Here is a 12,544-nt window from a genome sequence, read left to right on the forward strand (position 1 = left end):
CTAAGATAAATTCTGTTAAGGCATTTATATTAAGGCCGTATGTTAACTTGGCTTGCTGCATGGGATAGCGAGCGGTCCCGTCCGACAGCCATCCGCAGTTGCACCGCTCCAACCCGTCCTGCCAGGCCTGGTGCAGCTGGTCATAGGACGCCAGGACGGCTCCCTTCTCTGCGCATGCCTGGCGAGCTTCATCCAGGTCGTACTTGTACCAACCCTTTGGTGACATCAAGTTGAAGATTCGCCCTACAAAAAATTACTTCATTATTTATCTGCCAATGAGGCTGTTATTACTATTATTTTGGATATTACGTATACTTTTAAAGTAGTCCATTTCTGTTATTGTTTTGGATCCGTGGCTTATGTTCATTTTCCTGCACTTTGATTTTCTCTTGTTTGTATTATGTCTTATTCATTTTGTGAAATGCAATAAAAAATACTTCATCAGATTTTACTACGATGCAGCTTTGCGTATTTGTGGAAGGCAAATTTCAGGTTATCCTATTTCCATGACTACCTAGCTATAGACTATGGCAATATAGCTTTACGCTATATTTGCATCACATGTTACATTGAATATGGAACTTTCTTCCGACTACAAACACGTTACACTCCAGCGTATCACATGGGGCTATTTTCTACCTTAAATCTTACCAGCCACTCATCAATAACAATGCCATATCTATAAATTGTTCAGGGGATATTTGCGAACTTACCATCAAGTCCACAGGCTTTCCCTTCACCAGCACCTGGTAAAGTAAAAGAAAAACAAACAGAATCAATATTACATGTGAGTAGTCATGAAAATCACAATTTCCAGGGAATGTACATTTTCATTTCATTCACATATGTTTGGTATCAGGCAAGAAGCACAAATGCTTAAAAAGAGTCTTCTACTCAAACGCATTAATATAAAACAAGAGTAAATAAACACACAATATAAACGTACATACATTAATACAAAATGGATAAAAGAAAAGTGGACAAGACAAGATGGTGATCTATCAAATATAAGAATCTGTACAGTGAATGAAAGTGTGCACTATATCAAAGATATTACAGTTTTGTAGGGAATGTTAGAAAGTCTGAGTATGGCAAAAGTACCAATTTGACAGATGAAGAAACGCTGCCTGTGACAGTTGTCGTCGTCCCATTTGAAGCCTTTCGTCTGCCAGAGTGACCCACAGTTCTGGGGCCCCCAGTATTTATCAGGCTGTCGCGGTGCCCAGTTAGCGAATCCGCAATGGCTGAGTGGAGTACCATCAGACCACGTCCACTCGCCCTGTACAATGGGAGGCAGATACATATCAAACATCTGACTATTCTGAACTGTGAAAAGCTTTCATTGGCATGCTAAAATACGTCAGATATTAACCTAAAATATGATTCTATCCAGTTGCTAATGATGAGTGATTGTTTTGCGGCGTATCTTATTCCCTGGATGTCTCACTTTCATCAATGCAATTAGCTACTTTTGTCAACCTTTGAAACAATCATTAACAGACTGTGCCCAGATTATGGTAATCCAAAGCCTTTGAGGTGCTTTAGTAAGAAATGTTTTGCAACCAAGAGGAAAGACGAATAGTAAACAAAACAATAGGCGGGGCCGAAAATTGAAGAAAAAAAGACAACATAGATGCAAGAAAGAAAAAGCAGGCATAAAGATGGTCTTATCTGTTGCGATACTTACAGCCACATTCTGCAGCCCGATCCAGTAACTCAAACTTGCATCCACCTTCCGAATCTCGGCAACAATAAAGTCATGCAGCGCCTGGGTCTTAACATCAGCAAGATGGCCTCCATTTGCTTCACACGTCTGTTCGGCATCCTTTTACGTCATGGCTAGGGCAACCACCTTGTAGTAGGTTCCATCTCGGCTTATGTATCCTGGGGCACATAAATGCCTTATAAGCTAGAGTACTGAATAGTGTACAGAACTAACTACAAGGCTTCCTTGGGAATCAGTTACTTAGTTACTTGAAGGGACCACTGTAAAGATCCATGAACAGCTGCATATTTTGTAAAGAACAACTGTGTAAATAAAGGAACCATATACTAACTTATCATGTTCATTAAAGTTCTTCTTCTATATTTAAAAGGCTTTAGACCATGCTAATATATATATACAAATATTTTTCAATGTGAATGAGGAATGATCCACTACGTACGCTATTTGTATGGCTAATAGATTACTAGTACTGGACGAACCTGGGTTCGGGTTTTTCTGTTGAGCTGTCTTTTCCTCCATCTGCAGCTTAGTTTGGCTGGTTGGCTTCTGGGTTGCGTGTTCTTCAAGGGTCTTTACCTGGCCCGCCAGTGCCTTTACCTGCCCCTCCAGTCCCAAACATCTATCCAAACGTCTTTCCTGGTCCTTCTGGCCACAGACCTTGACGAAGCGAGTCTCGAAGTCTTCTCGAAGGGTCGAAAGTTTTTTTATCCATACTGCTGATCAATACTGAGTGGTTCCTTACCTGTTTTGGAATGTTAATTACAAACCAATAAAGTATTGAAACAACACGAGTTCGTTTGATAAGTCACCTGTTATGCAAATCCTTTCACAATTGTGGTGGATCTTGATAAATAGATAAATAAACAAATCTGTCCTGTTTTTTGTTACTCATTTTTGTTCCACCATTCGCAAGTGGTGGTGGTGGTCTTATTATATAAAGCACACTAAAGGTACCATAGCGTCGCTTGGTGCAAAGACAAGGTCTTCGGCTCAGTACACGTGTCCCGGGTTCGAATCCCATGACACGTCACCGACGTTGTGCCCTTGGGAAAGGCGCTTAACACGAATTTCCTCACCTCCCTCATGTGAAAATGAGTACCTAGCTTCGGTTAGGGATGTTCCTAGGATAGAACGTTAACTGGAGGTCCCGTGTTTGAGGAGTGCCACACCTCTAGGATGCAAAAAGAACCAACCAACCACACTTATCGAAAAGAGTAGGGGTCCTTCCCGGTGTGAATTGATCAAATACATCTGTCCGGATATGCAGCCTCTACTGTTTAGTGCAAACCTGGTCTACGGAGTCGGTTCACCGAGTATTCAATAGAAATAAAAAAAATAAAAAGAAGACTTACAGTATCAACGTCTGGATGTGGCGTAGTGATATGCATAACGATGAGCGTCACAGGCGTTATCAAAGTTGCCATGACGACGGTAGTCTTGACAACGTGCACCAGGCGGGAGCACGACAGGAAATGACGCACTCGATTACGCCAGCCTTTTCAACATTCATTGAAGTCTGCAAATCAGTATGGTGGCGGGACAATTTACGTTTTTTTTTTTTTTTATGACAAGCTTTACAGAAGAGTTAAGCACTCTTTTGCAATGCCTGGTGACACTTTTGAAATCAATTTAATAGTTTACGCGCAAATAAGATCTAAACATCCAAGCGTGGCTTTCTCTAACCTTTGTGATATAGCTAAATATGCAGTGTACTTTTCTTACAAACCACACTAATTTCAGATAAGTTTTCAAAATGTTTAATAGTTATGAAATAAAATGGAAATTAGCAAAATCTATGATTGTTTCGTTCTGCAGCTAAAAATGATTCTAATACCATTTACCACATTACTACAACAGTCCTAAACACAACGGAGGTACACAAAATATATATTGGCACATGTTAATATTCCGATAAGCTCATATCCCAAACTGTGTATAAAAGGCTTCAATCACGTAGTAGTGCTGTCAATTCCTTTGTCTTTCTCTCTCTTCTAATCAGATAAAGCGTACGTGTACTGACCTGAAATATCATTAGAATAGCTATAAGTTGGGTTGACGTTTAGCTGATCAACCATTTCTTGTGCATGAACTTGCCGGTCCCCAATGGTGACCCTCTGCCCCTTGTTTTTTTCCGGTTGTCCAGTTTGTTGTTTCCGGCCAGGATGGTCAGCAGAAGGGCTCCTAGGAGCGCCTTGAGCCGGCTGCGCCATGGCAGCCAGACGTACCGAATGACGTACCGAATGATTATCTGCTCTGCTAAATCTAGCAATGATTGTCTAGATGGGGACGTTTTGAGTTGAAATATTGTGATTTCATATACGATACTATCCATCATGTGATGTCTAGACGGGTGTGACAGATTTGTTGAATAATAAAATAAATATGTATTTTGTTTTGTAATCTGCCTACCTATCAATGATAGTCTGGATGGGTAGTTTTGAATTGAATTGCTGCGATTTCGTATATGATATCATTCATCAAGTACTCCTTGACTGCAGTCCAAAAGTTGTTGAATAATGGTATTCAATCTGGTCTGCTAACTCTATCAATGATGGCGTGGATGGGTAGTTTTGAATTGAAATATTATGATTTGATACACGATATAATCCATCAGGTAACGCCTTGGCTGCAGTCCTAAATTTGTTAAATAAAGTTATTTAATCTGCTCTGATAATTTTATCAATAATAGTCTGGATCATCCGATGTGGGCGTTTGGGGTTTGAATATTGCGATTTCATATCATATTTTTCATAAAACGACGTCTTGACTGCAGTCCCAATGTTTTTAGATAATGGTATGTAGTGAGCAATGTTTTTAATACGTTTGGGGGCTGTCTGCAAAGTCTTGTTGAGCATCACAATGATATTGAGGGTAGGAGTCAGAATTGAAAAACATAGTTTTCTACTAATTGTTTTAATCGACGTTACAAACCAATGATAATCAGTCACAACAAGGATTCAACAGAGTATGATAAAGATACAAACATGAACAAATGTATATTGCGTATAAACTAGCTACACAAATTGATGAATAAAAAGATTCTTTTTACACAACGAAGTGATTCATTCAATCGACGTTTCGGTGACCATCTGTCACCTTCCTCAAGGCAATTCTGACTGGTTCACATTGCACTGCAGCACAGGTGTCGCTGCTTATAGATGCGTTCCCAAACGCAAAGTATCACTTGGTTGTGTAAAAAGACTTACCAACCTGATGAAACTATTCACGGATACACAAATGGACATTACATCAAACTAGGTGAAAAAATGAAAATAGACTGTGTTCACAAATAACATCAACTGAAAGGCTAATGTTTGCCAAAAATGGAATATTTTCTTTGTTTGTATGGTACATACTTAGCTTGTCCAACGCATCAATTTGAAATGCATATGAGGCCGGAATGTTACTAATAAGCGACTATCGTAGTAGGGACACCAAAACATTGTTGAGTTTATTCATATCGTGTTGGTATCAGGTTCAGATACATGTACGTAGCTTCATTTGTTAAAAGATGTGTTGTTGAAAGATGTGCCTTTTTCCAGATCGTATGCTGTGGATTTATCATCATTCACAGGCGGGCGCCGGTTTCTCCTCAGAAGTCCCTTGACCCGCTGCCACAGGTACTCCCACACCTCCAGGATGGACAGCACGCTGGCTCCTATGAACAGGCCCATCATCCCTCCGATGTTACCTGTGGTATAATCATGAATTTACATAAGCGTGCGGCTGTGGGTTGGGGTTTTGGGGCAAATGGCAAATTGCAAATGTAAAGAACCTAAAGGGGTTAGGTTGAATGTGGAAGGCCATCAGATATTTGTCTTACTCTAGACTCTAGACTCTTGTCTGCGGAAATGTCAAAATACAACACAGATAAGAATGGTTCATGTAGTGCACATTCAGCGAAGTCGTTTTAACAAGATATTGTTGTTATTATAAAAAAGCAACCCCTTTCTACGTACTCGCAAGCTGTCCTTCGTCCATGGCTTTCAGCTGCCTGATTTTCTGGTAGTTCAGCTCTTCGTAGAACACGCTGAAGACTACGCCGTTTTCTCTGGAAAAAACAGCATAGGTAATCATCTTGATTTTATAGTAGACTCGTATGGTTCCTGCTCCCGTTGGTTCCCGTTAACATGCCTGTTGCCTGATTGCATTTTCTCTACGTAAATAGTTGAATGAAATACACCAAAAGATTGACTCTTTCGGGCATCTTGTCACAGTGGAGAATAGAAGGAAAATGCGGATGGTAGTAGAGACTGCGCTACTCATATCATGTACAAGATTATCTACATGGATCACCTGCAGAAGGTTCAAATGGCTTAGCCATGTATTGAGACTGGCGGATAACAGAATAGCCAGAGCCACCTTAGACTGGAGACCTGATGGAAAAAAGAAAAGAGGCAGACCCAAAACCACGTGGAGGAGAAAAGTGTCAGACGACCTGGCGTCCATGGGGCTCCCCTGTCGATCAGCTCAGACTGTGGCGCAGGACAGACCCAGATGGAAAAAAAAAGTCATGGTCTTATGTCTCATTAGGGACGAAGAGGATAAACAAGTAAGTACTCACGCCATGTAGGCTGGATCGATGCCGTACTGTGTGGAGATGTGTTCTTCTGTCAGTTTGTTGGGCCACCCCGCGTAGGACACAGAGGTGCTGTACTTGGTCATACTGCAGGGTACGGGGCAGTTACACTCCAACTCTCCTCGTGTCACCTGTGCTGTGATGATGAAGACGAGGAGAAAAAGAATGTTAGACAGCTAATAGGATGATGGTTTGTTGTAAAAGCATATTTGGACAGATTTTCTGTTTCCCATAATTTTTTGTGTGTATCTTTCAGGATCTCACCGGAGGAAACATCAACCAGAATTTTCTCGACTAGAGAGATCGTTCACCAGTTCTGCCACGGAGAAGAACCTGAATGTTCTCCCTTGATATATAGGTAGGAATTTCTCGTCTTCTTAAAGATACATCAGTTCTATGCTTTAATATCTATAGGTAACCCATATCACTCCTTTGGCATCCATACAAATGTTTAGCCTCCACCAAGCCTTCCTACAGGGGTAAAGGATCGTAAAATTCGGCAAAAAAGGGGATAATTGGCCAGGAAAGTCAGTACACGGGAAGGTTAACATCGCCCCTCGCCTGTAAATGAAACCCTATGGTGACCGGAATCCTCCTAGCAAATTTCCCCCTATAACGGGCGTGGTTAGATTAAGAAATCCTAACGTTATGACATCATTGTCAAGGAAAACACACTCACCCAGTACATCTCTGACACAGGTGAACATCATAGTTGGATCGCATGATGGCGCTGTTCCTGTAAGCAGCGTGAGAAATACATGTAATGTCACATTACAAAATCATAAATTATCCTATCGGAAGACGCCGCAATCATAAGTCCCTATATTCAAACCATATACCCAAGGCATCGACCCAAGGCAATGGTAAAGCCTCTATCTCACTGAACCCGCGGCCCGTTGGCGGTCTTGCTGCGGTTTAAACTTGATGGGAACATCATTGAAAACGTACAACATGATAACCAAAAAGACATCAAAACACGCAAAGCTTGAAAAGATTCGTTTTTCATCGATGAAATTCGTTGAAACCTTTGTCAAATCGCTCGGTCGCAGCGAGGTCGCCAACGTGCCGCGGGCCCAGTGAGAGGGGGGCTTTACATGTCCTCTGTCTCATTATTATGATTAGAGGCTTTAGGTGCAGATCTTACCTGGCAGGTAAAACGGTCGACATCTGCAGTTGGCGACGATGTGTTTACTCCTGCATTCCAGGTAGCACGCAGGTAAGGTGTAGGTGTCGTAATACTCCAGCTGCAGGTCCTGGCAGACCCCCCACGGAGGCACGTGGTTCTCATACTGTGGAGGAGGAAAGGAAACGATAATTGAGGTGAGGCATGAATTTCATTTTTTTTGTTTTTCTTTTCACGGAGCAATATTGACCTTCGTGTCTTATGTGATAAGTTTGTACATTGCACATAATCTTTTGGCATAAGATTCTTTGTGCGCAGATTTTCGACAAATCTAGATCAACTCTAGATCAACTCTAGATCAACTCTAGATCAACTCTAGATCAACTCTAGATCAACTTTACATTTACTCTAGATCAACTCTAGATCAACTCTAGATCAACTTTAGTTCAACTTAGTCTTTTTGTTGGATCTTGATATTTGGTAGCAAAGTGCTTTATTTTATTGAGACAATATAATTCTAATTTGGGACACGTACCAGTGTCCGTTTGATGGCGATGAAAGCATGGTTGCCCGGCGCGAGGGCGATGCCCTGTGTGTCCATAATGGCGGGCTCCCTCGGATCATGCACGAGTAACTTCAGTCCAATCTCAGAAACGCCGCCAGTGAAATAATTTTCCGTGTAGTCGTCCTGTTAGGAGAAGTAGCTTTCATTGGTAAACGATCTTCATCAACGACAGTACAAAGGGATAAAAAAAATGGAACTTGGTAAATCATGTTTACCTTCATGGAAAGAAAACATGTTGTTTTTACAAACGTTTCTTCTTCCTGAACTGGAGGGGCTGGTCCCATATATATGAATGTTTCAGTATGAATGAACAGAGCAGTAGTTTGTTAGGCAAAAACACGTGAAAGTAAACTTTACATATTTTCTCGCAAATGTTACAATTTTCGTGATCTTTGTCTTTGATAATTGCTGTATATCCAGCTTATTGTAATGAGGCATTTCTGGCATGTCCCCAACCCTAGGTGGATCTCTGGAAATGGGTCAGGGGACGATCATGGACACTACATGTTCATGCCATGAGGTCTGTATTCTTGTCTCAACTTCTTCTATAATGTATGCGACCTCTCTCAGAGAGGTCACTGGATAAGTCTATTTAACCAGGAGGGGGTAGGGTCTACTATGAACTCTTATATTATCAATTGGAAATAAAGCTACATTTTCCTCACCACTATAACGTCGAGAAAAGCTAGAAAACCGTTTCCGGATCCCTCCATGGTCTGCATCAGCGGGTTGACCGGGTCGGCGTTGAAAGTGTAGCAGTTCCCGAAGTAGTTGAAGGAATGGGTGAAGTTCTGTGTTTGGGAAGATGGCAAAAGTTAACGATACAGCGTGATGGCGTGGATAAATCATTAACTGTATTGTTGAATCATCAAATCACCAGATGATATGATACAGTATTTCTCTGATTAAGAAATTATAATGAATACGTCGCGAAAGACCGTTTTAATCCATAGCAAATCATTTCTTTTTAAAAGTCTGATTTCCTTTTGTATTGGTGCTTAATGGTGTTAGTTATGAAACTGAACGGTATAACCAGTGGTGACGTCACAGAAAGGACTCCCTCATTAGCTAATATGGCTGTCATTTCTGTGACGTCACAGACCATCAAATAGATACATAAAAATGAATATAAAAATATTTGATTATGATCAACTCAAGCGCCGCCTTGCGACTCACCACGGAGGTACAGAAGATGCCTTTCCAGAAGCAAAGCTTCAGACGAAGCGGTGAAACTTCGAAACCTTTTTCCAGCACGAGGTCCTCTATCTTCCTGTCCTGTTTGGTTTGAAAATTTAAACAAAGGGCATAAACAAATAATTTATGCGTATTAGGTAAGGAATACGTATCGAAGGGTCTTTAGTTAATAACTGTGGAATACAACATCAGAATTCGCTTTAAGGGACAGATAGTAATCCGAATGGTACATTTTATCAGCAGATATTAGAGAAGAACGGATGCAAGTATATTTCAAGGGCTATTGAACTTTGCTACCTTTGGGGTTTAGTGAGCACTATTGATAGACAGGGATTTGAAGCCCTGACCCCGTGGCCCAAAAACGGACATGTTAGTCACTAGACCAAGCTACGACCGTGAATCTTGGCTTGACGTACCGTGAGGTTTGAGGTTGAGTTGACGGTTTCGTCATCCGGCACGCCGCTGGCCAGGATCGAGGAGACGTTGAGTTGAACCCCGTTCAGCAACATGGAGAGGTAGTACCAGTCCGCCACTTTCAGCTTACTGGCGTCAAACCTGGCAGGAAAGAATGAACGAATATATGTACTATGTATGTATGTATGTATGTATGTATGTATGTATGTATGTATGTATGTATGTATGAATGAGTGCACACGCATGTACGCACGCACGCATACACACACACACACCACACCCATACACACAGACACATAGACACACACAAACATAGAGCGAACACCACACACACAGACACATAGTCACACAAAGACACACAAACACACAGACACACACACAGACACGCACGGACACACAAGGACACACACAGATACAGATACATTATTACAAATCTCACTCTCACTCTCTTTCACTCACCCTCCCTCAGTCGTGCAGAAACAAACACTGCCGAACGTACTTGTTCATGTTGCAGATCGTGACGGCCGGAAAAGGTAACCCTCCATCGGCAAACTCCAGCCTGGTGTCGGTGATAGTGTCGTAGGTAAAGTACGAGTAGATCCTGGGAGGTAGAAGGAAAAATCGGGGCTTAGTTATGGTAATCATCTACAGCAAAAAAGTCTCGTTTTCCTCAATAGAAACCAATAAACAATACACTAGAGCAGCAACTAATGTTCCTGTAAATGATGATATAAAATGTATGGCAAGGACCTTTGGCAACATTTAACCACACGGACAAACCAAAACCATGAATATATCAACCAGGTTGGCAAACATTGAAACCAGTCCCATATGAAAAAACAAACAAATAAACACAAAAAAACTGTTATACTTACATGGATCCGAACATGTATCCAAAGCCAGCGTAAGAAGCAAGAATGACGAAGACCCACCAGGCCCGGAAGTAGTTGCTCGGAGCGATGAAAATCTGGAAAATAAAAGGCAAAAAAATAGTCATATTATAGTAAGATATATGCAGCTATTGAGCTTGGTCCTTAGGTTCCCCTTGACTTATCGCACAATCGGAATCCTTTATTTATCAGTAAGACATTCCCACAAATACCTACCCTGTTAAGTCCGTGTAGAGTTGTGTTGCCCGCGAACTCTTTCTCCGGGGACTCTTTCTCCTCTTCAGACGACATGGCGGAAGGTTACTGCCTAAACAGCAGTGGTGAAGCGGACGAGGCAAATCACAGTAAACCTGCGACAACATGTAGAGTCAACAACAACTTTGTCCGACACAGACAAAAATCAAACAAATCGAGTCTGAGACCTAACAAGCAAGATTCACCTATTCCCTCGTATGAAAGTTAGATTTCGTAAAACTCTAGCGACAGAAATGGGATAGGCAACGTGTTAATACATGTCATTGACACAATTGACACAAAGTGCTCCCTACAAATAGCTACTGAACGACATCCTGACGGTTTTGTTTGATTGTTGTAAAAGTGTTTGCTCAATCACTAAAGGTCAAAATAACCCAAAACAAGAAACTGACAGCCAATCTGGTGACTGACATGTTTTCAATCTAAAGCAAAGTGTAACGCTTTAGAAAATCAATGCATCTTCGTTAACTACACGCTTGTTTTTTCAAGATTAAAACCCGCCTTTCGGCTTTTCTAACGCACCGGGTACTTTCTACTTACTGCTTTTAGCTGCCTGGCCCAGAAACGTCTGTTGTTCACACTTGACCTAACGTTTGTAGCCTCGGCAGCTTTGACGAGTCCACAGGAAGTGATCTACTTGCTTCACCTTCTGTGTTTGTACGTGGTATGTGGTTCACTGAGACCCCGGTGTGAATGGGGCTGCGACAAAACGTACTGTCAACGTCGTTACAAGTTCAGCACAACCAAGAAAACGCACCGTATGTTCGCCCTTGCCTGACGCATTCCTCTGGTTCAACTAATGAGCGATCACGTAAGACACGTGACCTTATGCCTACGTGACATCACAACTGGTCAAAGGGATTGTCAACTTGTTGCCCTGAGTAGTCAGCTATACATACACACACACACACACACACACATGTATAGGACGGCCTACAGGACGTAAATTGTGATGACGTCATCACTTGTGTACTGGGACTCAGAATCATTATAAACTTGTATTTCAATGAAACGGATTTTTTCTTTTGGGTGATGGGCACGCAGTAGGTTTGACGAGAACATTTCAAAACAGAACGTTTTTCAACCTTTTCTGTGGGCCAAACCGAATTGACTCAAAGACTGCAGATACAATGGTTTGTGGAAAGTGTAACAGTTTTAAACAAGGCACTCAGTATCATTTTGTTTGCTTAATCAACATTCTTTCTGCAACAGTCTTCTCTACGTTAAAGAGCCTTGTATTTTTGTTGTTGTATGTCGCAAAGTTGCGTCTTAAAACTATGACGGCAGAGGGCAGAAAAGAAGGCAGAGGGAGACAGAGACAGAAGGAGAGAGGAAGTGGAAGAGTGAGAGAGAGAGAGAGAGAGGGTCAGATATACAAGGAGAATGGGAGATAATAACAATTATCATAGTCACATTAAAACACCTCGAAGGATGTGACTACGCCTAAATAAGGCGTCATTTGGGCGTATTTAGAGTTCCACTTTAAGCCTATGAGAGAGTGAAGGGCGCTTTGTGTGGAACTCTCCAGAACGCGTGGTGGTCATTAGCTCATGCAGCCAGCGACAAATGAGCAAACAACTTGAACACAAAAGTGGCAGGGGCGGGCGGAACAGCGACTAAACAGACTGTCAACTTATGGCCTGAAGTTGTCAGGTGTAGACTGACCTACAGGACGCTAGGCATCACATGTTTGACGTCACCATGTGTGGGAGGGTCAACCTGCTAATCTGAAGGTAACATATACAATAACATTGTCCCTTCTTCGTGATCGGTGACATATATAGAGTAGCCAATTATA

General features: G+C 41.7%; 2 protein-coding genes across 2 annotated transcripts; both read right to left on the reverse strand.

The window, feature by feature from the left end:
- Positions 1 to 4,610: 4,610 nt before the first annotated feature.
- On the reverse strand, positions 4,611 to 6,437 carry LOC136426680 (acid-sensing ion channel 4-A-like). The gene is made up of 3 exons (XM_066415439.1): positions 6,291 to 6,437; positions 5,686 to 5,777; positions 4,611 to 5,417 (listed from the first exon to the last, which is right to left on the reverse strand). The coding sequence occupies exons 1-3, from the start codon at positions 6,389 to 6,391 to the stop codon at positions 5,224 to 5,226; spliced, it is 387 nt and encodes a 128-aa protein (XP_066271536.1). The 5' UTR covers positions 6,392 to 6,437; the 3' UTR covers positions 4,611 to 5,223.
- A 319-nt stretch (positions 6,438 to 6,756) lies between these two features.
- On the reverse strand, positions 6,757 to 11,453 carry LOC136426469 (acid-sensing ion channel 1C-like). The gene is made up of 11 exons (XM_066415133.1): positions 11,287 to 11,453; positions 10,708 to 10,841; positions 10,477 to 10,568; positions 10,101 to 10,202; positions 9,604 to 9,742; positions 9,170 to 9,268; positions 8,659 to 8,784; positions 7,964 to 8,116; positions 7,450 to 7,594; positions 6,985 to 7,041; positions 6,757 to 6,776 (listed from the first exon to the last, which is right to left on the reverse strand). Exons 2-11 carry the CDS (start codon positions 10,780 to 10,782, stop codon positions 6,757 to 6,759), a joined length of 1,008 nt encoding a protein of 335 aa, XP_066271230.1. The 5' UTR covers positions 10,783 to 10,841; positions 11,287 to 11,453.
- Between the last annotated feature and the right edge of the window lie 1,091 nt (positions 11,454 to 12,544).

This window comes from Branchiostoma lanceolatum, chromosome 2 (assembly GCF_035083965.1).
Source record: "Branchiostoma lanceolatum isolate klBraLanc5 chromosome 2, klBraLanc5.hap2, whole genome shotgun sequence".
NCBI lineage: Eukaryota > Metazoa > Chordata > Leptocardii > Amphioxiformes > Branchiostomatidae > Branchiostoma > Branchiostoma lanceolatum.

Bases quoted from the DNA above. Each gene is read 5' to 3' on its own strand.
- LOC136426680 (XM_066415439.1), bottom strand. From the start codon at position 6,391: ATGACCAAGTACAGCACCTCTGTGTCCTACGCGGGGTGGCCCAACAAA. The intron at 5,778-6,290 runs GTGAGTACTTAC...TGTTTTTTCCAG, and splicing joins ATCGATCCAGCCTACATGGC to AGAAAACGGCGTAGTCTTCA. The intron at 5,418-5,685 runs GTACGTAGAAAG...ATTATACCACAG, and splicing joins GGACGAAGGACAGCTTGCGA to GTAACATCGGAGGGATGATG.
- LOC136426469 (XM_066415133.1), bottom strand. From the start codon at position 10,782: ATGTCGTCTGAAGAGGAGAAAGAGTCCCCGGAGAAAGAGTTCGCGGGC. The intron at 8,785-9,169 runs GTGAGTCGCAAG...TCCCAAACACAG, and splicing joins GCATCTTCTGTACCTCCGTG to AACTTCACCCATTCCTTCAA. The intron at 7,042-7,449 runs GTAAGATCTGCA...CGCTGCTTACAG, and splicing joins TCGACCGTTTTACCTGCCAG to GAACAGCGCCATCATGCGAT.